General features: G+C 45.6%; 1 protein-coding gene across 2 annotated transcripts; it reads right to left on the bottom strand.

The window, feature by feature from the left end:
- Positions 1-473: 473 nt before the first annotated feature.
- On the bottom strand, positions 474-22,003 carry xpo7 (exportin 7). Of its 2 annotated transcripts, none has more exons than XM_077019812.1 (29): positions 21,900-22,003; positions 21,440-21,485; positions 17,573-17,719; positions 13,503-13,596; positions 13,109-13,275; positions 12,799-12,864; positions 10,466-10,570; positions 9,889-10,054; positions 9,005-9,078; positions 8,758-8,877; positions 8,485-8,631; positions 8,081-8,253; positions 7,806-7,999; positions 7,523-7,628; positions 7,219-7,354; positions 7,003-7,076; positions 6,812-6,892; positions 6,600-6,663; positions 6,339-6,447; positions 4,984-5,090; positions 4,758-4,846; positions 4,420-4,527; positions 4,147-4,229; positions 3,484-3,698; positions 2,832-2,970; positions 2,574-2,734; positions 1,992-2,090; positions 1,516-1,643; positions 474-1,398 (listed from the first exon to the last, which is right to left on the bottom strand). In XM_077019812.1, the coding sequence occupies exons 1-29, from the start codon at positions 21,986-21,988 to the stop codon at positions 1,305-1,307; spliced, it is 3,381 nt and encodes a 1,126-aa protein (XP_076875927.1). In that variant the 5' UTR covers positions 21,989-22,003; the 3' UTR covers positions 474-1,304. The 2 variants fall into 2 exon arrangements, with proteins under 2 accessions (XP_076875927.1, XP_076875928.1); XM_077019813.1 differs by lacking the exons at positions 21,440-21,485; positions 21,900-22,003 and adding exons at positions 18,655-18,726; positions 18,846-18,863.
- Between the last annotated feature and the right edge of the window lie 1,195 nt (positions 22,004-23,198).

The following is a 23,198-nucleotide window of genomic DNA, read 5'->3' as shown; positions in this document are numbered from 1 at the left end:
CGTGTTACCCCAAACCAGCCCTCTGTGATGGGCTGAGCCCATCACCTGCTATCGGGCTCAGGGCGACTGGACCACACGGAGCAGGAGGCTGACCACAGCAATGAGAGCAGGAAAGAGGTCACAGAGACCTCAGGGAAGATCAACGTGAACTCCATGCCACAGGGAAACCTGGAGACGGCGGCCACACCCATGGCCACACCTCCAGCCCCACCCCCATTACTGCACACAAGAAGGACCGCATGGAATAATGTATTTACAGAGTCCTCAGTGTCCCATCCACCCCCGCTCCACATCCCCCCTCTGCTGGTTCAGTTTGAGGAAAATATACAACACGTTATCCTGCAGGTGCCCTGCCCCCCCCCTCCCCCCCCTCCACCACTGACAGGGACCCGCCAGGCAGCTACGCTCCTCACGCAGATCACCCACACTTCTGCACAGCTGCACTAACTACACTGTAAAAAGAGGTTTTCCAATCACACTTTTTTCTCATTTTATTTTTGTATTTTTTTCTTAAACTGTAATTATTATAAACATTGTTGAAAATGTTATGAAAAAAAATGTACACTTTCTCTTGTGTGTTTCTATACAAGGCAGGCAGAAGCAGAGAACTACATAATTCAGCTCACCCTCTCCTCTCTCCCCACCCCCAACACACACACACACACACACACACACACACACACACACACACACACACACACACACACACACACACACACACACACACACACACACACACACACACACACACACACACACACCTCCTTTATAGCTGGAAATATATCATCCACCATCCTCTACATAGCTGGAAATACACCATCCGCACTTGTGTTTTGACATCACCCTGCACATCAATTCATATACACACCTTACTGTCTACACACTCACACACACAAACACACACACAACCTTCTACCCTCCCACACCACCAGCCCCTTTCTGATCCACACACCCCACCTCGACTCCCACTCACCTCCACCCATACCTTTCCCATAATCCCACTTTCTCTCTCTTTCTCTCTCTCTCTCTCTCTCTCTCGAGTCCAAACTGACACAACTGTGGCCAGGAGACCTCAGGAAACTGGCATTAAAATATGTATATATTTATATGTGTGTGTGTATATATAAAAAGAGAGGAAGGAAGAGAAGGGGTGGGACTTTGTTGGGGAGGGGCGGAGTTTAAGGGGCGGGGAGTAGGAAGTGCAGGCCAGCATAGCGGTGGTCCCCTGGCATCCGGGCCGGGGGCGTGGAGGAGGACACAGGCCGGTATAGCCATGTGGGCGGGGCATGGTGTTCGGTGGAATGTCAGCTCATCATGTCATTGCTGTTGACGCCGTATGTGGAATTCTTCATGGAGTCATTTACTTCTCTCCTAAATACTGAAAGGTTCTGTGTAAACCTGTGGCCAAAACGTGGATTGAGGGGAATTATTAGAAACAGTTCAACAAAATAAGAGGAGAATCCGAGCTGCAATATTAAAGCCACACGCGGATGCAAGTTAGCGGCTGGGCCGTACCTGTCACGGTTTTTGGTGAGTAAGTTCCTCTCTATGCCCTCCATCAGGTTCTCGAAGCATAAATGCATGGCCTGCTGCTTCTCGGGAGGTTGGCTGTTCACGATGCTGTTCCTCAGATCTGCAAAATACTGTGAAAACAAAAAAACCCCAGACAAACGATTGGAAGACACACAGAGAAATGAACCCAGTAAAATGCACAAGAAAACCAACAATTACAAAGGATGTTCTAAACAACTGCGTGTGCACAAAAGGTACATACACCATGGCTTAAAAAGTGGGTTGTTTCTATGAAAACATCTATTCGTTTTTCACGCTGGGTGACAGAAATGTTAGCGGGTGCATTCCTACATTTTTACATTATAAGGGACGTATTGGGGGGAGGGGTCATCTTTTTTGCTGTAGGGAGGGAGGGGCCATTTTCTATATTACTGTAGGCTGTGGGAGGGGCAAAAGGTATTGGGGGTTGGGTTATCTACCTTCTCATTGAGCAGGATGAGGCCGAGAAGTGGCCGCGACATAGACCACTGATTCCTGCAGTCTTCAAATATGATGATATTCAGCACCGTGGACAGCATCTGTGGGCAGTACGCAGAGAGGCGTGTTAAGGGGCACAGACAGAAGCGCGGCGAGGGGCACAGACAGAAGCGCGGCGAGGGGCACAGACAGAAGCGCGGCGAGGGGCACAGACAGAAGCGCGGCGAGGGGCACAGACAGAAGCGCGGCGAGGGGCACAGACAGAAGTGTGGCGAGGGGCACAGACAGAAGCGCTGCGAGGGGCACAGACAGAAGTGTGGCGAGGGGCACAGACAGAAGCGCGGCGAGGGGCACAGACAGAAGCGCGGCGAGGGGCACAGACAGAAGCGCGGCGAGGGGCACAGACAGAAGCGCGGCGAGGGGCACAGACAGAAGCGCGGCGAGGGGCACAGACAGAAGCGTGGCGAGGGGCACAGACAGAAGCGTAAGAAGCTTTGAGACTACAGAAGTGTGGTAGGACTCAAAGGTTCTGGGCCGCGTGAACAGCTGAAGGTTTAAGTGGGAGCGTCCGGTGTGGCGCTGACCTGCTGGATCATCTCCGGATGCTGCTGCATGATGTGAAAGAAGCGGTCGCTCTCCTGGGCCATGGGCCTGGCTCTCTTCTTCGTGCTACGCGAGAGCTGCTTGAACAGGTAGGTGACGATGTGGTCCAGACTGGAGCAGCACCCCGTGCACACCATCGTATCTGCCAGGGGCGAAACAGCACAAGGCCCACGAGCCATCAGAGCCAGGACGCACCTCCTCAGCACACGGAGCAGGAAGGAGGTTGAGAAGGTCCTTACCTAGGGCTGTGAGCCCCTCAGAAATGGAGGAAAGGATGTAGAGGACGACGTGGGGCTCCAGGCTAGCGATGAAGTTCATGTGGTCCTGGGTCAGCACCTCCAGCAGGGAGTAGTACGACTGACTGAGCTTCGGATAGTCCTGAGGGTCAGGCAATAAGCAGAAGGATCAACATCAGAGATACCAGCATGCAGGTAGCACCAACAGACCCGTCGGAGATACCAGCACAGAGGTTGACTTGGCAGAGACAACAGAAGTACTAGCAGAGATGAGGCACTAATAGATACCAGAGACAAAGCTCTTTCTTTCAATCTTTTTTTTTTTAACCAATCAAATTGTGTGGGTTGGACTAACTGTTGCATTATAGCCAGCATATTTCACTATGATGGACAGCAACTTACTCACAACATTAGCCAATAAAAACCTTACTGCTTGCCCTGGGACCATGAGCAGGTGTCATCAGTATTCCCCAGTTAAGTACAGGTGCCGCTCCGCCAAGTTTCATAATCCATAAATATTAAACCTCCCACACATTTTTACATATGGCAATATAAAGAACAGTCACCACAGGTAACGGCTGTGCCCAGATCAGCAGCAGCATTTACCAGTATACTGCTGTGTCTTAAGAACTGACCCCAGGTCAGCAGTGCTCACCAGCAGGTCGCTGTGTGGAATAGACAAAAGCAGCTTAATGAAGGTCTGAAGGGCATTGTCGAGCGCATCGTCACCGTAGAGACGGAAGACGCCAAAGTTGACGTAGTTGCCGCTGAGCACAGCTTTAAGCATGGAGAAGCAGATGGACACGCCCTTTAGCTTGAGGGCGTAGACCTGATCCTTTGGCACCTCCCCTAGGGTCAGGATACGGTTCCCTACAAGCAGACAAAGAAAGACAACTCGCATCACACACAGACCGAAGGAAACTTTCACAATTTGTAAGTGTGCACGTGTTGACTTAGGCACCAGATGAGTAAAGTCACCCCCCTAGATATATGTAGCTTGAGCTAAAGATGGTACCATAACAGAAGTTCTCCAACACTGAAGCACGGAGAAATAATAGATATAAAAAGTGAGGGGTGGTGATGTAGTTTTACATTAATACGAGATTAAAGAGATTCACTACAATACAAATCACACGATTCCAGTCTCACTGCAGTTGGAGTGGCAAACGGAGCCCGATTAGATAGCGCTTTACGACAAAAGTAAAGTTTTCTGTAAACATCACGACGGACTGTTGCCTTAGCGGCCAGCAGGGACATACTGTTCCTGCCGCGTCACCATCAGCTCCTCACGTACGTCCCGAGACTCGCATGCACGTACCGTACGTCGTGATCATCTTGCTGGTCTCTCTGAACAACAGAATTCCATTTGGAGAGGACACGTCAAACTGCAGTCTCTGCGACCTTGGGGGAAAAGACAAAACGACCATTACTGACCACAAACAACATCGAAACAAGACCACAAAACGAGTTCTGTTATTGACAACAGTCTGAACAGCATGTTAGGAGTTCAGAACGAATCCAACGCAAGCCACGCCCAGTTTCCACCTGCGCCGTGCGACGGCCACAGGAACAAGCCCTCTGGGATGCTCACCTGTTGTGCACGAGCTCAGCCATCAGTTTGAGCACAGGTGTAGTGCAGGCAGGAACGTGGTACCACAGCTCTATCGCCCTCTGTAGGACAGGGATGTAGGGTGGGTAACTGAGACAGATCAGCTGTGTTAAGGGCAAAGTGGATGCAGGCAACCCTCAACAACATGCCACGCACAACACAAACGCACACAACAATGGACACAAACACAACGCAGAGCAGGGCGTTTGTCTCCAGCTGACCAGTGTCCCCACCCGACCAGTGTCCCCAGCACTGAGGAGGTCAGCGTGTTCTCCGCTTCACGTAATCATGCTTGGAGCTCGAGGTGCATAGAAGGATACATCCAGTCAAAAAGCATCATGAAACTGGTTTTGGCATTAAAGGCAAAGGCAATGCCCCTCAGGTCCCTCACCAAGCCCACCAGTGTTCTCTGCACAGGAGCACACAGGTCACCTCAGGTCAGGAACACAACACCAACTCCAGCGGTAGATTCATGAGATGTGCTTCCCCACTGCTTGAAGGTGGCACCTTCCAGCCCCGCCCACTGCCCCTTCCAGCCCCGCCCACCTTGGCCTCCTGCTCATTAAACGTATTGGTGCTGAACATCTGAGCAACGGCTTCAAACGCGGCCGTGAGGGGAAGCATGAACTGCTCAAACTGGTCCTCATCCTCACCTGCGCATTTACACACACACACACACACACACACACACAAGTATTGGGAGTATGAGATACACACAGTCAGTATACAGTAAACAAAAATGTAGGATAATTTTGACATACTTGTACATTGATAAATGTTGTTCAAGTTAGGCTTGTCCCTATCCAATATTTGGATCAGATCGGCCGCCGATATTTGCAAAAAAATGCACATTTATTTATTAAGTCCGATCCGGGTTTTCCAGCGCACCCATTTAGATAATCCATTCCAGTTTTTGCTGTATTTTCACTAGTGAGAGTATAGCATCTCCCCAATTTAGCTCAGCGGCGTCTCCTAACCATTAAGACGGCCATGTAAATTTGAAGTTATCGGTAAAAATGTCAGTTGTGTGGGATTATTTTACCTTAAAGGACGAGAAAGACGAAGAGGTAGAGTGCAACATATACCACAGTAAAGTCAAGCGTTGTGGTAAAGCTGTAATAACTTTTAATACAACCAATCAAGTATTTAGCGAAACACCACCATAAACATCATGAAGAGTTTCTAAAGAAAACTGAAGACTTAAATTCCATATTGAAATGCTCTTTGTAAAAAAGAATCTCCCCATCATGCTCGGACTGCAGGCAGGACAAACAGTTGGAATTGAAGGGAGTGTGTAGATGGGGCAGCAAAGTGTGGAGGAGATTGGGGAGTAGATGGCATTTTGCTTTTAAATAGTTTACGATATTTGCATAGGTTGTGTGTTTTCCTTTATTAATATAATTTACAATATTATTTGCACTTATGGCTTTTTAAGCCTTGGTTTACTGATTCCATTTCTGCAATTAATATTTTGAGTTTATTAAATGCTAAACAAACAGGTCAGTTTCTCCTTACCAACCATTGTGTATTATTCAAAACACACCTAATTCCGCTGGCTACTTGTTATCAAGAGTAAAACACTTTTCAACATGAGTTTGACAACAAAGTAAGTTGGCTAAATAACTTTAAACTTTAATACATGCTCGGATAGGCCGGTATCGGTCGATATCGGTATAGAATCGGAAGTGCAAATAAATATCGGTATCGGATCGGAATTTCAAAAAGCTGGATCGGGACATCCCTAGTTCAAGTACTTAATTTTTTTGTCAAAGGTCATGGTGAACAGAACACAATCATAGAAAATATCAGTCCTTACACGCCAAAACGCCAAATCCAATGCACCTCGGTACCTCCATGTGAAAGTGAGAGAGAGAGAGAATAAGAAAGACAGAGAGACGTACCTAGATCCACCATAAGCAGCCGGCCCAGGGCTGTGTAGAAAGTGGTTCGACACCTCATATCACTGAGGTTGGACTGATTGTTCACACCCAGGAAAGAAAAGTGCTCGCTCTGTCCAAGACAAACATCAACCAGAACAAACGATTAATAATAACAGCAGCATACAGACGCGTCTGCAAGCCGACTGACAAGATATGACAAAACAAGCCCGCAGTTGTCCGAGGGTCCCGGGACATGACGGGACATGACGGGACGTTACGTACTGTGTGGTTGTTGAGCATGAACTGGACTGCACTGAGCTTCACCAACTTCCTCACACTGCTGTAGGTGCACGGCTGAGGTCAAGGACAAACACAGCCTCAAACGCAACATTAGCATCACCACACACACGTGCTGCCACACACACACACACACACACACACACACACACACGGTTGTGCTTGTGTGGTGGGGCTAAAGCAGGCAGGAAGGATATCCAATGGACAGGTCATTGAGGAGCTGCAGGGTCTTTGACGTGATTGGTTCACACTGGCCCCAGTACTTCAGATTAGTGATTCTGAAACGCCATAGCAAACCCCCATCAATACACACTTGACAAGAACTCATGCATGTGAATGCAGACAACACCGTACTGCATGATTGTGGTGAGCAGAGCTAGAGACTCACATTTTCCCGATCAACACACTGAGAACCATGGTCTCGTCATTTAGCCCCAGAACCTCAGACAACCGGCGATAGAGCTGGAGAGAGAGAGCGCGCGCACACACACACACATTACCCACAAATGCGGAGCAAGTTTATCCTGCATCTAATGTGTAACTGAGCTCAGACACGCTCTCTCTCTGTGCATGGACACGTGGAGGTGTGTGGAGGTGGAGTTACCTTGGAGGATTTCTGCACCTGGTCTCCGATGTAGATCTTGCGGAACTGCTCGAAGAAGCTCAGCATGGACAGCTCCAGCTTCTCGTTACCGGCCTGTGCCAGCCGAGAGTCCGTCAGGTTCATGAGCTGCAGAACTCTGCACACGGGACCAGAGAGTCCGCAGGCTCAGCACACACAGCAGATCTCCAACACTCTTCCAGACACCACACACACACACACACACACACACACACACACACACACACACACACACACACACACACACACACACACACATAGTGGGAAGAAAAGGCAAAGTTCTCACCGACAAACCAGCTCTCCGTCCATAGCGTCCTGCTCGTCTGTGCTGGCGAAGGACACCCTCCCCCCGATAACCGCACCGATGATGTACACCAACCACGTCAAGCGGCCTGTGTGGGGAAAAACCACCCAACAAAACCAGAAAGACTCTTTACAACAGTACTGCGTGTCTCAGCAAACGTTTAGCACTATAATACACACTGCTTGGCATTTCCAGGCTTAATGTCATCTAGATCACACTCCCTCAGTCCCGTTAACCCATGTGTGTGTGTGTGTGTGAGACTGACCCTCCTGGACGGCTGCGTCCATGCTGCTGGAGTTGGTGGATTGCAGCAGCTCCTGGTAGGACTGTGCCGATTGGTCGAACAGCTGCACCAGCAGAGCGCACGTCTTCTCGTACTCGCAGCGGCCGATGGTGGACAGCTGGTCCAGCTGCTGCTGCACCAGACCGGCATCGTCCAGCGGGTCCTCCAGGCCGTCCCTGCGTCCACAGGGTTAAAGCAAACAACTGCAGGGACAACCGTATGTGTGTGTGTGTGTGTGTGTGTGTGTGTATACACACCTGAGGATGATGTGCACAGACTCCAGGCGGGAGGTGATGTAGGCTTTGGTCACCTCGGGGGTGAAGGTCTCCAGCATGTGGGGTTCTGTGGCCTTCACGTAGGGCACCGATGCTGCCAACCGCTGCCACAGACTGAGCAGGTAGTGCACGCTGTTGGGAGCGAACTCCCAATGCTGCCAAAACAACACACCATCAGTTCCTCCTGGACTACAACTCCCAGCAGCCCCCTCTCGGCCTACAACTCCCAGTGCCAACACACACACAATTACAATGTGTGCATCCTCAGCAATCATAAACAACGCGTGTGACTGCTGTCACAGGAACAGCTGGAAGACACAGACCTTATGCATGCGTGAGACGAGCTGAAGAAGCACAGACGTGTCTGGGGGCACGTGACCTCTCACCTGTAGGCTGGTGACGGTGAAGTTGGCAATGAGGCGAATCACTTCCGGGTAATTCTCCACTTTGACCAACTCACCTAGCTGATAGTTGCTCTTAAGTCTGGCCAGCAGCCGGCAAAACTCATGGTAGTTGTTGGGGTCCGATAAACTCTACAAAAATAAGCACAAACACAGAGTAAGGAGGCGTTTGCCTTCAACGCCCCGTGGTGAAATATGTATGTGTAATGGCCAACGTGTTCGTGCTGTTGTGGGAGGATGAGTGGCTTAAACACGTACTTGAGGATTCTCCAGTATTCTCTTAACACCATCTACTAAATGGGACAGAAACTTCGCTCTCTCGGCATTGTTGAAGAGAGACCGTCGGACCGAGGCTATCTGAACTAAACATGACAAAACCTGATTGGAGGGGGGGGAGAGAGAGAAAGAGAGAGAGGCAAGTTATCTTTTTAAATGTACAGTGTGGTAATGCATATGGTGGGGAGTGGGTGCATTTATGTATGTGCTGTATGTATCTCACACTCACCAATGGAGAGAGGGATGGAGGGATGGAATGATATAAATCAAAAAACAGTTGTAGGGTCGAGGAATCCAAAAAGGCTGCACAACACAGATACAGAGAGAGAGAGAGAGAGAGAGAGAGAGAGAGAGAGAGAGAGAGAGAGAGAGAGACAGAGAGAGAGAGAGACAGAGAGACAGAGAGAGAGACAGAGACAGAGAGAGAGACAGAGACAGAGAGAAAGAGAGGATAATTAATGTCTATATTTTCTATATTTTAATAGCATCTATCCATGATGTTGCACTGTACTGTTTACAAAAACAAACCTGGTAAATAGAGAGCATGTTTTGTGCATTGTCCTGAGGACACTGGAGTAGGGGCAAAGTCCTGCACAGTGCACCAGTGATCTCAATATACATCAAACACTCAGAAGGCTCATTCTCTTGTGTACAGTGGGTAAAGTGTGTCTCTCATGCATACAGCGCACTGAGCATGCACGGATGCCACAAAAGGAATCTGTGCCTTTGCAACACCAGCACAACATCCAGCAGGTGGATGTCAGAGCACCCACACACACACACACACACACACACACACACACACACACACACACACACACACACACACACACACACACACACACACACACACACACACAGTCTAAGGCTAACCAATGGTAACGCGGCACTAGGACGGTCTTTGGGCAGAGGTGTGGACCAGACAGCACTTCCAAAATAAAATTAAGAGCAAATTAAACTAAAAATTAGCCGGTTGAATTGAACATATTTCAATAGCTCCCATTTTACTGTCCAACACCTCACCTCAGGCATCAATGAGCAGATATCATGCACTTATTCAACCAGGATGCACACCACACTACATGAGCCAATCACAGTGGAGCTGGAGGTCACCTGATCTCCAGCTGGTGGGGATCTGGACGGTGCACAGGTCATCGGACGATTCGTCCGTCGATGTGCCAATGAAGTCGAAGTTGAGGCAGTTGTGGGCGAGTTTCAAGAGCTGCATTAGCAGTCCATGCTGACCCTCGTCATTCAAGTTCAGGTTCTTTCCAGATGCCTACACACACACACACAAACACAATGCCTGTATTGTACTTTTCTTGTCATAACCCCTCCCATCCTACAGTGAAAAGCGTAATGACAGCCATTGACCAGCAGGGGGAACACATGACTTCCACATGAAGTCACCATATGCACTGGCTTATCTAGTCATCTTCAGCATATTAATACTGTGATTACTAATCAAAGCTGCTTATTTAAAGGTGTTAAGAACTTTCAGTGTCCAAATACTGGTCCACTTGTCATGCACAGACTGGATAAAGACATCTGGCACTGCAAAACCTACTTATAATAATATACTGGATACATAAAATTCTGGGTACATCGGGGGAGATGTTCACAAGGACCCTGGTGATGAGGGCCCCAGGGGACTAGCTGCAGGTGGCTGAGGACGTTACATGTTTCTCACCTGTTTGAGGAGATTGCAGGAGAGGGTGAAGATGTCAAACAGGGATGAATCTCTGAACGAGGACGCGATCTTCCGGTGTTTTGTAAGCGGATGCGTCGTGTCTGCCTACGAGACACCAGAGATGAAGGAAATACCAGTGATCTCACCTCTTAACACTGCAGAAGGACATTGAATATGTAAATGTTGCTTAAAGACCAAGCAGTTCCACAGAGAGTCACTGCAGGTGTAAGTTTGCAAAGCTGCCCTAGTAACGGCAAACCAAGCAAGCAAAAAAACTAATACGAAAAAAGCCAGTTGTTACTAGGCCTGTCACGATAACAAAATTTTCAGAACGGTATATTGTCCCAGAAATTATTGCGATAAACAATAATATTGTCATTTTAAAGTGCCATTATATAATTTTTTCTTGCTTCTGGGTTCCCCAAAGGAGCTTTAAGACAATGTGCTACAATAAAAATATAGTAGCATAATAATACAATTACACCAGCTTGCAGTAATGTAATGTAAAGATCATGTATGTATGACACGGGGTGTGTCATGGCCTGGTGGTTAGGGAACTGGTCTTGTGACTGGAGGGTCGTGGGTTCGATTCCCAGACCTGAGGCCATGACTGAGGTGACCCTGAGCAAGGCCCTTAACTCTCAATTGCTCACTTGTATAAAAATGAGATTAAAATGCAAGCCGCTCTGGATAAGGGCGTCTGCCAAATGCCGTAAATGTAAATGTATAGCGTTATATTTGAGCTTGACCACATATCTGTAGTGGCCGAGTAAAATGAGATGTCTTTAATCTCCTTCAGAATGCCATTTTTCACTTCATTATATATGGTTGGAATGGCAGTTTGGAAGATATAGGGTTTTCTTTGGCAGTTTATACTGCTTGTCAAATCTTTGCACCATGTTTATAAATGTTTTCTTTTTGACCCCATTTAACGGCAGCATCTGTTTACTATATAGCAAGTTAATCCTGGTTTATACTTGACGCGTGGCGAGCGGCGCGAGAGTCTGCGCGGCAAAAGTGATGTAATCACGGTGGCTCCGCCCATGCGTCATGTTTGCAGGGTTCATACACCTATACAAGGTGGAATTCAAGCACTTGTACGTCACTTTCAAGGTCAATTTCAATATTTCCCAGCATGTTAAACTTAATTAAGTTAAATATTTATACATAAAAAGCGAATTATTTCGAATCATTTCGAGTATATCACATTATTTAATGGTTGTTTATTTTCAAAACGCCCAATCTTAACATCTTCACGTTCTCTCATGTTTCGTCCTGGAATTACAAGAGGCTCGTATATGTTAACGTAATACAAGAGAACTGTTCAGTCAGACAGCTATTTGTTGTGAAACGAACAAATTCCAGCACTTTTCAAACCTGAAGCACAAAGCAACATTAAAAATCGTCAGGTAAATGATCCTTCCCCTGTTTTTGAGAGGTGTTTCTTTATACTACCACATATCGTTTCGAATAACACTGCAAAGAATGTGACACGGCAAGTATAAACGCTTCCATCGTTCGCGGAGGTTCGTGCGAGGTGGGCGGGGTCATGCGCTACGGTCACTATAATAAACAACCATTAAATAATGTGATAAAAAGCGAATTATTTCCTATTAGCCTCGAATACATTCGAGAGCTAACACATCTCCTCCTGTGTGTGTGGAGGGACTGTTATTGACGCATACGCTCTTCGTGTACTGCACTCATTTCCTAACCGGTAGATGTCACTCTCTGATCACAGATTCGTCTTCCCTTAAGGGGAAAGGGGGTGCAAGAGAGCAGCTCTGCGTGCCTTTCTGAAATCTGACGTAGTTGCGGTTTATTCTCATGTAAACAAATTTGTGCGGAAACCCAATGGCCAATTATCGATATCAGCAAAAATGATCGCAGTTAAATAAATTATCGTACGATAACTCGATAATGTAATTATCGCGACAGGCCTAGTTGTTACATTCAAAATTCCTGAAAGATTATAAAGTCTTAATGATGAATTAAAAGTTCTGTTTGTTTTGACTAAAAGCAGAAGCCTTGAAACAGAAAACACTAAAGTGACCTCATGGGCCCAATCACATGGGCCCCATTGTATGGTCCTTGGCAGTGGACAAGGAAACGTGATTAGGGTCGAACAATTTGGAAGATCATTAAACTAAACTAAACCTAAAAATTGCAAAGCTTTGTGTTTTACAATTTCAATAAGAAATCTTTTCATTGTTCAGCCCTGTGAATTGTAGTCTCACCCGCCAAGCATCACACAGCTCCCCTCACCTCCTTCCCACAGTGCACACACCCAGCAAAACAGAGGAAGAAGTGTACATGAGCATGGAGGGACTTACTTGGTTAATCTCATTGGTTAACTGGGAAAGAATGGTCACACCTATAATGCAGTGCTCCACACTGTCCTGGAACAACAGGGAATACGTGGCAGTTACTAGCTGGAGAAAAACTGTAAAGGGTGCTAAACTCCACACTCCTGGACTGTAGTTGACCAACCCAGATTAAGAATATACACACACACACACACACACACATATATACATACATGCATACATACATTATATATATATATATATATATATAAAATATATGAATATTAGGAGAGACCACAAAACCACAAACTAAATCAATTCATAAAGTCGAGCAAACCTGGAGGAACCTCGTGACATCGACTATGACGTTCCTGAAGACGTAATCCTCCTTCTGACAGTCGAACCAGCCTAGCTTGGTGATCCTGGCGTAGAGCTGGATGAGCGCTTGCGTCACGAAGGCAGCGAGCTTCGGGCGCGTGGCCAAGTAGTTCAGGACGTAATTCCCTAGGGAACCAGAGCGAGAGTCAGTGGACGCAGAGGAGCGGAAGCTCACTGTCTTACACTATCTTGCTGCTGTAACTCCAGACAGAGCTGCTAACTGGCTTTCTGCAACTAACAGCAATTTCTGATTGAAGCTGTCAGGGCCTGATTCAACCAATAAATTACAAATAAGCACTAGGAAGCAGTGACACCAAGATAAGAGTAATCGGTGCACTCTGTGTGAGACGTACGGATATCTATGCGCTGCTCCAGGGGCAGAGGGTTGCTCGTGCGAGACACCAGCTTAGAGAGACATGTGGCAGCCAGCAGCTGAGAATAAGAGGACTACAGAGGCACACACACACACACACACACACACACACACACACAAACACACACACGAGAGAGAGAGAGAGGGGTGTTAGAGCTGGTCCACAGTAGCACAACTGAACACACAAGAATGTTTAGCACAACAGAGTCACATGGTCACCACAGCATGTGCATCACCACGGCTTCAGGAGCTGACAAACCAGGACTAGAAAACCCCTCTGAAATCACTCCAGGTACAGGGACTTGTTGTTGGACAAGATGCCAAATAATCCAAGCACATCCTCCACCACCACCTCAGGCATTACTACCCTATAGACCAGATCTGTTCCACGTGTTAGAACATTAATCATACATCCGTACGCCTGAGAAAACATCATGTGGTTTTGTAAGGTATCAGCAGTCTAAATGTTTCACTAATTACTAATCAAAGTTTTTATTTTACAGAAGGCTGCTATTCCAAAGGGGTACTCTGATTGGCTCAATGACCACAGCATTTATTTATTACCAATAAACAACAATGGTCAGAATAATGACCGTCTTAAAAATTCCAGTCATCAATAGAAATTAAAATACTTGATGGTAATAATGTCTATTTATTGCTGCCAACATTAAGTGGGAGGTTTTTCATGACATAAAAAATGGTGGATATAAACTTCATAAGTATTCATATATTCCTACATACATTTATATGTAGCCTAACAATCCCTAGTAATCACACTACACCGATCGAAGAAAAAAAGGTTTGTAAGCCCTTAGAGTAGCAATTTAGTGGCATCTAGTGGTGAGGATGCAGATTACAAGCAACTGAATGACCATCATCCATCTCTTCCTTTCCAGATGTGTAGTAGAACCAACAGTGAATAGTTAGTTCTAAAATGTCTTTGACCTCTTCATGAACTCACACGGGGAGTGGTGAGGATACGTTGGGGGGGGGGGGGCATTTTTTATGCATCAGGACAGCTGGTCTTAAAATGAGGTAAATACAACTTCAGATGAACATCAGCATGACGAAATACACCATGCCATTGTTTTTAACAAGAACTAGGCCAGAATTGAGAAGCCCTGTGTGAAAAAAAGTTTTCACCAAGATTCTAAAACCAAGTTCGGCACCATGAATCAATAGGTTGCAGAACAGCCTTCACCAACAATATCTTTATTTGTACGACTCAGTCACGCGTCATTCTGGAGGAGTTCTGAGCCACTCTTACTTACATCCCTTCAGTTCACTGAGGTTTTTTGGCCATTTGTTAAGTTCTCCCCACATCATTTGAGCTGAGGTCTGGACTCTGACCGGGAGACTCTGGCACCATCACATTCAGCCACTGGAGATGTGCTGGTGTGTTTGGCATCACTGCCCTTTTGCACAAGCCAGCTTTAATTCTCAGGTAGACGGCCTCACATCTGACTCTGGACTTCGGTACACAGGGGAGTTCATAGTTAACTAAATGACTGCAAGATGGCCAGGTCCTGTGACTGCAAAACAAGACCAATGCACCACCCCTGCAGCGCAGTGCTCCACAGATGCTGTGAGGTGTTGGTGCAGATATGCTGCGTTCAGTTTCCTTCTAAAAGGTTGTGGTTTGAATTATGGACAAAAATCTCCACTGTGGTCTCATCTGTGCAAAGGACACCACTCCAAACGTCTTGCGGTTTGTTCAGATTCGACTCGGCAAACTTGATGCTCTTATATGGAAAGAAGAGGCGTTTTCCTAGCAGCCCTTCCAATCAAGACATACCTTTTTCTGTACTGTCAGGAACTTGATCGTTTAACATGCTAAGCGCAGACTGTAACGTCAGCAACTCGTGGGGTTTTGCAGTTTCTCGGCGCACTGCAGTCTGACCTTGAGGTGAATTTGCTGTGATGTTCACTCCGGCGAAGATTGGCAACTGTTTTAAAAGGTTATTCACAAGTGGAAATCATTCCCGCTATAGAATGATGGACTTCAAATTGTTTGGAAATGGCCTCATAACCCTTCCCAGGTTGATGAGCAGCGACAATTGCTTCTCGCCGATCCTTGCTGATACCGTTCCTCCTTGGTATTGTGCCCAGACACACCTGAATGCTCCAGACCAGCTGTTAGAGGTGGTCACGCTGCCTGATGATCAGGCAATCAGGGGCTTTTGATTAGCAACACCTGGCCACTACGTACCTGCAGTAAGAGGATGGGTCATCTCTCACACAAGGCTTCTGCATTCTGGCCTTGTTTTGTGAAATACATATAACACAAGGTGTAATCTGCTATGGGGTGGTGTTCATCTGAGGTTATCTGATCATCAGTGTGTCTCTTTGGCTAATGTTAGTAATGTGGCAGGAGGGCTCAGACAGTCGGATTACAGCTTTTGTTATCGTTATAGCATCAGATGTAGTTAAAGCAATAACCTCCATAACTGTTTCTCCCCCTGTCTGAAGAGCCAAAGACCAGACATCCTATGGTTATGCTTCAAACATTACACCCTTATTAACTTTCATCCACTACGTGCTGTATGTAATGTCACTTCCGAAGGCAAATTGTTGTTTTTGCACATTACAATTACAATTCTTGGTAGCAATTAGTTATTCTTCATGGATTTTGTTGACATGGGTGTAACATCAGTAAGCACATTCCACATCACTCATTGGTCTCATATCAGACAGCGAGTTTTCCACATGTATTTAACCTTGTTTTTTGGTAACTAAATTTTTCCGCAGTCCAATTTTGGCAGATAGCTGTGACCTGAGGTCCAGGGTGGCGGGGCTGGCGAACGTAAGTTGTTGAGCAGCGGGCGGTGGGGTGGGGTGGTGGCGAACATAAGTTGTTGAGCGGGGTGGCAAACGTAACACTCGTGACGGAGTGTTTTTTCAATAGCCCTGAAATAAATGCTCCGGTTTAAAATTAATTCTGCGTTCTGGTCCGGATCCGGACCGCCAGTTGAGTACCCCTGCTCTAGAGTTCTAGAGCCAGTATCTGGTTTGTTCATTCTGGACTACTGTACAAACATGGCGGCACAGCATGGGTGGGGGCCAACTCCCTATGTAGATATGAAAAGCTCACTGCAAGCTAAGGAAAACACAACGGTTAATACATACCGGTGATTATACTTAAATGAAACCATGTTTTTTGTTGAGTGCATTTCATTTCTGCTAATAAATACAATCACTGCAACTTTTAAACGGTTTGCTTTGTCAATTTGTACACAAATCATCCATTCTACACACGATAATGCATTTCAATCTAAGCACCTTTATTTAAAACAGCTTAAAAAGTAGCTAAGGTAAATAGTTAGCCAAAGGCTTGAAATGACTGGGGAGATATTCTGAATCATAAAGTTACTACTAGTTAGTAATTACCAATTACTAGAATAAGGTCTCTTTTAAATGCTCTCCAAATAAGATAAAGTAAAAATAAATATTTGAAGAAATATCAGACACACACGGGTTATACACTGTTCCTGCTGATATGACTTATGGGAGCACTGTGTTATGGTAAACCCAGCCTCAAGTGAAGCTCCTCACCAAACTGTTTGTTTGGACAGTTATCTACACTAGATATATACCCTTGTAGATATGTCATATGCCCTAGATAATCAGAATTAACTGATAAGTCACTTGCCCACAAATCAGCCAAGAATAAGCAGGAGAAGTGAGCTGCTTCAGTCTAATGTAAATATGGCCACAAAACCTACAACTGGGATTTAGTGAGGAGTTGACTGCAAGATGAACTGACTAGGGAAAATGATGGAATAGTGATGAAGATTTTAAACGCATCCCGAGTCTGTATATTACACACACACACACACACACACACACACACACACACACACACAAATACACACACACACACACACAGTATTGCACAGTATCATGTACCGTACAGATAGGATCACGTTATGTTTAGGCCATTGTTATGCAGACCCAGGTGTAAGGTGGAAGCAGACTGCTATGGGTCAAGGGGAGGGGCCATGGGGAGGTACCAAGGGGCGGGGCCAAGGGGAGGGCAGGTCCTGTACTCACACTTCCTCTCTCCAACAGCAGCTGGCATCGGCTCAGACAGTCGGGACTGTTGGTAAACTCCACCAGGGCCTTCTCCGCCTGCAGCCGCGTGCTTGTGTCCGTCGTCTCATACAGCTGTTTACACAGGATCTCTAGCTGGGCTAGACTCTGCAGGACATCACACACACACACACACACCAACACATCAACACATCATCCCACAACACAGCCAACAGCACGCCAGCGCATGCCAATGTGTTACATACTTTTTAATCACTTTATTGTTCACTTAACAGGTCACTTTGGCATCACCTTGAACACAGAGAAACAGACGACATTTCCCTTTTACAGTCACACAGCAGCAGAGACGGACAGGTGTAGCTACACCACCACGTCAGAGGGCTTTGGGTATGACCCATCCAGCCACTCCACCCTGATTTGTCCTCGTATTGACATCAGCACCGAGCTATGGGATCTGAATCTGCCCCATCTTGTGGTGGGATCAGCAAAATACTTGCGCATTTACCACGATTAGCTGATGCTCTCATCCAAAGACTGAATACAATTTGACCAATCAAGAGTTAAGAACCTCACTTAGGGGGCCAATATTGTATACCTGGCAGTGAACTGAACTGGCACTTGAACTGGTAACCTTCTGTGTACTAGTTGAGTATCTAACCCTTGACCTACCCATGCCCTGAGCAGTCACTGCCCCATGGCAGTTCTCCCTGTCCCATTAGCCTACCATTGCAGGATCAGCAAATACATACAAGCAGAAAAGCTAACTTTAAGATATAAATATTAGCAGTTAGGGCAGATGACCGTAATGATGAACGTAATTTCAACACGAGGCTCCAACACTCCTGTGAAAATCTGTGGAAGATTTTGTTAGGACACAGAGATCAAAGAACAGCAGCAATAATTCTGCAGGTCCACAGTGCTCTGCGTTATGAAACAGGCGCATAACCTGCAATGGACCCTGTACATATGTATGTAAGACTTCACGACCATACTACAATCCATGAGCAGTTAACTTTGACGACACTGGATACCACCAAGCCTTGGTTCTAGGCACATGCGCGCGCACACACACACACACACACCTCTGCACAGAGGCCATTCTCCCAAACAGCTGACTCATGCTGGACAGCCAGCCTCCAAACTCGACTAGTGTCCTTGTGGAGTGAAAACGAAAGAAAACCAGGAATCAGCAGAACAGCATACCGGTGAGAAACACACACTCGCTCAAAAATACATTTACAGTTCAATCAGTAGAAATCAGTTTCTCATTGACCATGGTGATGCTGCTATATATAGCGTTGAAGACCCTCACAATCAGAGGTGACACGAGTTTTAGGTAGAAGCATATAGCCAAAGCTAGACACCTGGGTGCACACACACACACGAAGTCGGCACGACTAACTCGCCAGCCTTGTCCGGCTGATGTAAGTGTCAGATAAGGACAGATCAAAGACGCGTGTGTGAGGAGTGGGGAGGCTCCTCACAGACGCGGCGGCCGCTTGTTTCCCCAGAGATAACTTATGAGTTCCAATCGAGGGGAGCTGCACCTACAAGATAAGAGTACGTCCCACATGAAGGGAGCTCACGTTCACTCCCACCACCAACACGCAACACAGGCCGCAGTTACTGTAAAACAAATATGTAAATAAAAAGAAGCCATCAACATGTGAAAAATGACCACTGTAGTTTGTGACTTAGAGCCTTGCTAACACAGCAGTAAATGTGTGTAACTACATTCAGCCTTAAGACTGTAACAGATGCAGCAACCCAGGGCATGCCTCAGTGCGACTCTGACCACTTTCCAAAGCAGGAGAGAATCACTTAATGACATGCTTATGACCGTACGCAGCAAAAAGTAAACAAAAATGAGCTAATGACAGCACAGCCTGTCATGTCTTTGGTAATGAAGCCCTGAAATTAAGTGAGATGTTAGAACACTGCAAAGGAGTCGTGTAATTCAAGGGAGTTTGAAGAGATTCTTTTACACTTCACACAGATATTACAGCGGGGCAACTGTGCTTAAGCAGAGGCCCCATGAAACGTAAAGGACGTAGAAACAACTTGCTGGACTGAAAGCCGGGGTGGCAATATATAATCTATGACTGTAAGTGGGATGGCGTCTTCATAACCCGGGCGGTAATAGGACGCGGGACAGCAACATTTGGGAAGCTCATGTTCACTGTACATATGAAAGGAAAACTTAAGGCGACAGCCACAAAACCACGTCCCGCTTTATCTTCTAGCCGGCCAGGCTAGCTGCACCAGCAACAGCTAGCTGTTCACCCAGAGAACCAGCTCACATGCGATACATGGCAATAACTGTTCAAACTGGGATTTGAGAGAGGAATGGTGTAACTAAAAAAATTGTCTTAATACCGTAAATCACTTAATAATTACGTATATTAAAACAAATGTAAGGAAGCCGGTCTGGATGACTTGAAGGGCGAACGAGCAAGCTGGGAGTAACTTTAGACACGGCTCCCCTCAGCTAGCCAACAAGCTTTGAGCCTGTTGATAACATTTAATAATGTTAGAGGTTATAAAAACGCGAGTACGAAGGCGGCGACGGAATAATGAATTAGTACAACTAGATCACGGAAAGCCCACACACACACACACACAAATATCACTTTGTGGGGTTAATTTACACTTTACTCGTGAAAGACGGAGTGTGCGCGCGCGTGAGACGTTTCCGTCCACTTAACGTTAGCGATGCTAATGATGCTAACGCCATTTGACAATAGAGTAGCTGGCGGTAAGCCAGACTAACTAAACGGAGGCGAATCGATCGATAGTGCCCGACGTACTCGTGTTCAATAATCGTTGGTTAATTCATTTTTTTAATACTTTATCAAAGACAACGCCGTTCCTTGTGTAGTATGAAGTGATAGCGGCTAGCTAACAGGCTAACGAGTGTATGGCACGACCCGTTAGCTAGCTAACTAGCCAGCTAGCCCGTATCGTGTGTTTCGCTCATTCTAATTGTAACCCTGTTGGCAAACACAGGACAACTTAAAATGCTTTTACTGTACACAACGAGTCGAATCTCGCACCAAACCAATACACGTGTTGGGTGGCTAATTCTAATGACTGGACGTGTTTAAAAAAGAAAACAATTACAAACATATTGAGGTTTGTTGTGTGTGCGCTTTTGGGCTCATGAAGTAGCGCGGGAGAATTTCATGAGTTAGCACGAGCAGTGTTGCTAACAGCACGCTAATGCTAACTAGCTTCATGGAAGAAGTTTGCTAGCAGGACGTTAGCAGTGCGGGTATGAAGGCGATCTAACTATATCGGCTGATATTACAAAGAAGGAATATGCATCTTACTAGAAGTGTGTGATTTTTGTGCAAATCTAGTGAGTTTCCAGAATCTGCTGTTAAGCAGGCTGAGCTGTTGACCAGTCATGTAGCCAGCAAGCTACAAGGCCAGTGCATTACATTACATTGCATTGCATTGCATTGCAGGCGGTGGAGGTTAAGGATGCCTTGTTTACAATCTAGCCAGCTTAAACACCATCAGTCGCGACCCCACTGCACAAAACAAAAAGGGGGACGTAGTTTCTCTAGCTGTACACATCTGTTTATTTTAAATGCAGCCCTCTCTCATTTATCTAAAAACACAATAATACATAGCTTGCGCTGGCTTTTTAAATCACATAGGCAAATCAACATGATGACAGGCCACAAGTCAACACTGATAATCGCATCCAATAAACCATGCTGCTCCGCATCGTGTGCCTTCTTCAATCATTCACTTAAAAAATTACAAACACCACATCGAAACAAGCCACATAATATTTTGTACGGCTCAATTAAGTAAAAAAATCCTTGCTTCAATAATAACAAATTATAAAGCTTTACTTACCTGCACATGATCCGCCATTTTGCTCCATTCATGCTCCTCACTCCCCCTGACAAAGAGCATGCGTGCATATGACCACATACAACACAGGACGTACGCAATTGGCGTAGGCAACGATCAATCGAAGTGATATCTAAAAACTTAAAGAATACAGCTACGATACAGACTTGCCGCCCATCAACGCCAAAAAGTCTTTGTTTACATAATTCTTAAAGGGAAATTTGCAAAACACAATGTTATTTATTAAGTGAAACATGGGTGAACGTTCTTGTACATGTTGAATTTGACTGTTTACAATGATAAATAAGTTAGTATGAAATACACAACTGATAACTGTTTATCAGTTGTAAAAGAAAACCACTAAAGGCATGAGATCTGTCAATGCGAGTGTTTTTCTTTAGGTTCATAAATTAACATCATGATTCCTTATTGTCCTGTGTTGGTTGTGTTGCACATTCGTTACCATGCTAGTCCGTTGAGAGAACAGGACGAACCGGTGTGACAACGTGTCCATCTGAATGTCACTGAAACGTGTGCTTTCTTGTGAAACATGTCTGTGTATTCTCTATTCACATCTTCTGATCCGCCTGCCCCAAATCCATGAGAATTTCAAAATAAGAGACCAGAAGAGTCCCAGACTCGCGTTGAAAAGATCAAAGAACATTAAAACAAAGGGTTATAACGTTTTATGTAATTTCATAGTTTAAAGGACATTCATTAGAAACCTGCCATGTTCTCTCAGTCGAATGTACATGAATAGTTCGTTTTGAGAGGTTTATGGGTGGCAAAACTGTAACACCCCACACCAAACACTGGAGGGCACTGTGGATGCACGAACGAAAAGTACCATTACTGTAATGCACGCAAACTCGAAGTAGAAGGCTTTCGCTGTGTTATTTTCTTTAGGTTATTTGCCCAGACTTGTCTTTTAACAAGTTCTTAGCAGATTACAGTATGCCATTCCTTTCATGAAAGGCATGAAGATATTACGTGTGAGTAATCTGAAAAAGAGAACATAAGTCATTAATGCTGATACAGAGATCTGTACTGGAGTTGTACCCATCAGAGCTAAATAAAACAAAGCAAAGGAGCCAATGACACGCCACAGCTCAGCATGTTCGAACACACGAAGTCTTCTGATTGGTACAGTTTAACATTTCAGAGATATAAGTTAAAATGTGTAAACGTGGATTTGCATCTGTGTACGACCGTGTGTATGTGTGTGTGTGTGTGTGTGTGTGTGTGTGTGTGTGTGTGTGTTGAGGGGAGATGTTGGGTGCAGACATCCTGTTGTCCTTAATGCCTAATTTGCACATCACTACTGTATTTTGACACCCAGTCTCTCGAGAAAGAGGAAGTGCAGAAACAGTAGTGTGTATGGTGGTCAGCCAGCCACCAGGCACAGTTCTCATCGTCAGTTTTCATCGAGCAAATCAAACCCTACTGCAACTTCCAACTAAACTGCTCTGAACACAGGTCACAAATTCACAAGTCCATGTAAAATGTATTTGCAAAGCTCATTTGCATTTGCAAAGCTCAACTGTTTCACACCAAAAAGTTTCACATCCTCATGTGCAACTAGTAGAAAAAAAATCAGATTAAAAAAAGTGTAAAATAAATTTGTTATTTATTTTGAAAATTGCAATTAGTTAAGCTTGTTAACTATCAGAAGTGCATTTACTTTATACTGAGGAATTTATATATACTGTTTTAAATATACTGTTCTGATTATAATACAGTCCTGGAAAGTTACTGAAAGCAA

The sequence above is a fragment of the Brachyhypopomus gauderio genome, chromosome 10 (assembly GCF_052324685.1).
Source record: "Brachyhypopomus gauderio isolate BG-103 chromosome 10, BGAUD_0.2, whole genome shotgun sequence".
NCBI classification, from domain to species: Eukaryota; Metazoa; Chordata; class Actinopteri; order Gymnotiformes; family Hypopomidae; genus Brachyhypopomus; species Brachyhypopomus gauderio.
Note: the sequence above shows the minus strand (reverse complement) of the source record. Positions and strands in the feature narration are given on the sequence as shown.

What these genes read in the sequence shown, in the direction of transcription:
- xpo7 (XM_077019812.1), bottom strand. Translation starts at nt 21,988, where the DNA reads ATGTTTCACAAGAAAGCACACGTTTCAGTGACATTCAGATGGACACGT. An exon ending in GACGGAGAGCTGGTTTGTCG is followed by an intron (nt 7,355 to 7,522) that starts GTGAGAACTTTG and finishes TCCCGTGTGCAG; the next exon opens with AGTTCTGCAGCTCATGAACC. An exon ending in AGTGTGTTGATCGGGAAAAT is followed by an intron (nt 6,893 to 7,002) that starts GTGAGTCTCTAG and finishes ATGGCGTTTCAG; the next exon opens with AATCACTAATCTGAAGTACT.